General features: G+C 44.2%; 1 protein-coding gene across 1 annotated transcript; it reads right to left on the bottom strand.

Moving 5' to 3' along the window:
• On the bottom strand, positions 1-1,764 carry LOC121790723 (la-related protein 1A-like). The gene is made up of 3 exons (XM_042188864.1): positions 1,351-1,764; positions 168-690; positions 1-91 (listed from the first exon to the last, which is right to left on the bottom strand). The coding sequence occupies exons 1-3, from the start codon at positions 1,609-1,611 to the stop codon at positions 42-44; spliced, it is 834 nt and encodes a 277-aa protein (XP_042044798.1). The 5' UTR covers positions 1,612-1,764; the 3' UTR covers positions 1-41.
• Between the last annotated feature and the right edge of the window lie 1,216 nt (positions 1,765-2,980).

A 2,980-nucleotide genomic window follows, 5' to 3' on the forward strand; every position in this document is an offset into this window, starting at 1 on the left:
GCTCGAAGGATGTGGAACAAAAACTGGAGGGTACGGTACTCTCACAGCGCCCGAAGGAGGGCAGGAAAATAATATACAGTTCCTGGAGGACCTGTACAACAGATAACCTTGTTATGCGATAAAAATTATCACATACTGGCAGCATCATATTTAATTAATTCATATACCTTGGAAGTTTGCTCCATCAATGAAGCCTGCAGGGACAAGGAATGGAGGTCTTATGAAAGGTCTCGGAACCATCGTTTGTTGCAAATGGAAGTTGTTGTTGTTAAAACCAGCTGGCCTTTGATTATTCCACGAAGGATTCATTTGGCCATCCTGTTCTTTTACATTAGGCTTTCTTTCAACAGAATTGGAATCATGAGCATTAGAATTAGCATGTGGTGAAGACTGGATGCCCCCATTCGCTGGAGGAACAAAGGGTTTAGAAGTAGCATCACCACCAGGCTTTACCAAACGACCATCAACTCTGGGAAAACCTCCAGGAGGAAATGGATAAGGGTAACCAGGAGCTGAATTAGGGGGAATGGGAACCATAGCATGAAAAAGTGGTGAATAAATGGGTAAGGGCACAGGTAATGGAGATGCACCATTTGGGCCATGGTGCTTGGGACCAGTTTTATGTTGATAAGTGGGCTTCCGGGGGGATCTGATATTACCTCGTCCATGGAACTTCTGCTGCTCTGGAGCCTGAAAGACCAGCAAATAACTATCAGGGAAGCTGCTGCAATAACTAATTATAATATATGTGTATTTACTTGGCTAGCTTTTTAAAAGAGCAGAAAATTATAACATTCCTATGTGAGAGATTCCAATCCAAAGCAAAGCTGGTCTCTCCTGTTTTATCTCACTCATGACTCAACCAACTCACTAAACACCATTTTCTTAAATCATGTGCTCGAAAGAAATGCATCAAGTAAGGTGAGATGAAGGGAGTAGTTTTTTTAGAAGTTTTTTTAACATTGGCCCATAATAGCTCAACTCACCGCAATGTTAACAAAAAGTTCTGCTACACTAGAAATAGAAAACTTGTTCTTGTTGGACTAAAAGGATTTATTATACATTTAACCATTTTCCAACTTAAAAATAAGCAACTATATATTCATATCGCCTCATTATCAGCTATATTTGATAATGAAACCTCAAATGCTTACAAAATGATTCATCACTTCACAATATAAGTATTGTTTCCGATGTTCATACTTTATATAATATCGATTCCCGATCAGACTGCATGCAAAATGAGACAACAAATTTGGACTAAAACAACCTGCATTGATAGTTACATAGGCAAAAGCACAAGAGAGAGATACAAATGAAATTAAGAAGCAGCGAAGCAACAACACTCACCGGCTGCATAAGCGGAGGTTCACCACCATTAACATCAGCGTGTGGTTGAGCTGGCGGAGACTTGGCGGAGTTGAAATCGATAACCCCGTTGCACTTGGGGCGCTGCTGCGCGTCGCCAAGCGCGGGCCAGGACTCAGAATCAGAGGCCGCAGCTGGAGAAACAGCGGCAGGGGTCTTCCACGGCGACTTGGAGGGGGCGCCGACAACGACGTCGTTGTGGCTATCGAATTGATCAGTAATGCTGCCATCACTCTCCCCCATCTCCTTCCTTACTTGGGAATACAAGCAAAGTTATGCGGGCGAATTAATTGCTGGAAATGAATTCAGGCAAAAACAGAGTGAGGTGAATTTGGTGGTGGTGGCGGCGGGGAGAGGTGGCGGGAGGGAGGTGAGGGTATTTGTGTGCGCGTGTGTGGAGAGAGAGAGTGACACTAGGGTTACAATGTGAATACTTTTTGACAGATTTGTGACAGATTGACTGCGCTATCTTAGGGCATCCCCTGTGGTGCGGATGTCCCGTTGGACATCCCTACGGACATCCCAAAAACACCTCATGTCACGGACTTCTCACTATGGAATCCACGTCATACGGGCATCTCACTGCACAGTGGCGGACATCCCCAAGGACATCCCGACTGACTTCCCATATTAAAAAAATTCACCAATTTAAGAATTTACAGAATTACGCAATTTACGAAAGTAAAATTTCGACACAAATATGGAGAAAATGAGAACACTTTATTTAAAAAAACATACTTAATTAAAAAAATACATAAAAAATTACATAAATATAAAAAAAATTTAATGCACAAATCGGGAATTTCGCGCCGACGTCCGTGGGAGTCAACGCAATGGCGGACGTCCCGACATACGTCGCGATGGACGTCAGCAAAAATGCGCGGACATGCGGTGTCCGTATCGAACGTCCATATCCGTTGAACAATTGCACAATGGCGGACGTCCCGTGCGGACGTCGCGCACGCCGTTCTGACATCCGCGCGGAAGTCCGCCATTGCTGATGCTCTTACCCCGTCTTCTATTTAGGCCATCCGCAACGCTATCTCTTATCCGTCTCTTAACCATCCCATCTCTTCACTATTCATGGGCCCCGCTGTACTTTTCATCTCATCTCTTAACTAAGAGACAGTACATGCAACCCTCCTTCTCTTAACCTTGTTGTCTTCTAGGCAGCTTGGCGCTGCGCATTTCAGACATCACATGGCTTTGATCCGGAGTATGACTTCTCAGCGGCATGTTCGGTTCTCACACATCTACATAGAAGGGAACAGAGCTGCTGACTTTCTTGCAGGTAGGGGGTTCAGACCCCTGCCCCTTACTTACTATGATCCAATCTCTGCGCCTCGGTATCTGAAGGCGCTGGTTAGGATGGATCAGCTGGGATATCCTAACTTTCGTTTCCGACGTAGAGATGTGGGTTGATCCAGCGTCCTTGGTGGCTGGTTTTGATAATTTTTCGTTTCTCCCTCGTATATATATAATCAGTTTCTTTCCACTTGATAGTACGGAGGATCTCGACTTGTGGGACCTCTATTTGGCTTCTTCATGTTCTTGTTTAGATGCTAGTTACTTTTGGGCTAAGATCATGCCGTTAGAACATTTTATTTTGATT

The sequence above is a fragment of the Salvia splendens genome, unplaced genomic scaffold (assembly GCF_004379255.2).
Source record: "Salvia splendens isolate huo1 unplaced genomic scaffold, SspV2 ctg598, whole genome shotgun sequence".
NCBI classification, from domain to species: domain Eukaryota; kingdom Viridiplantae; phylum Streptophyta; class Magnoliopsida; order Lamiales; family Lamiaceae; genus Salvia; species Salvia splendens.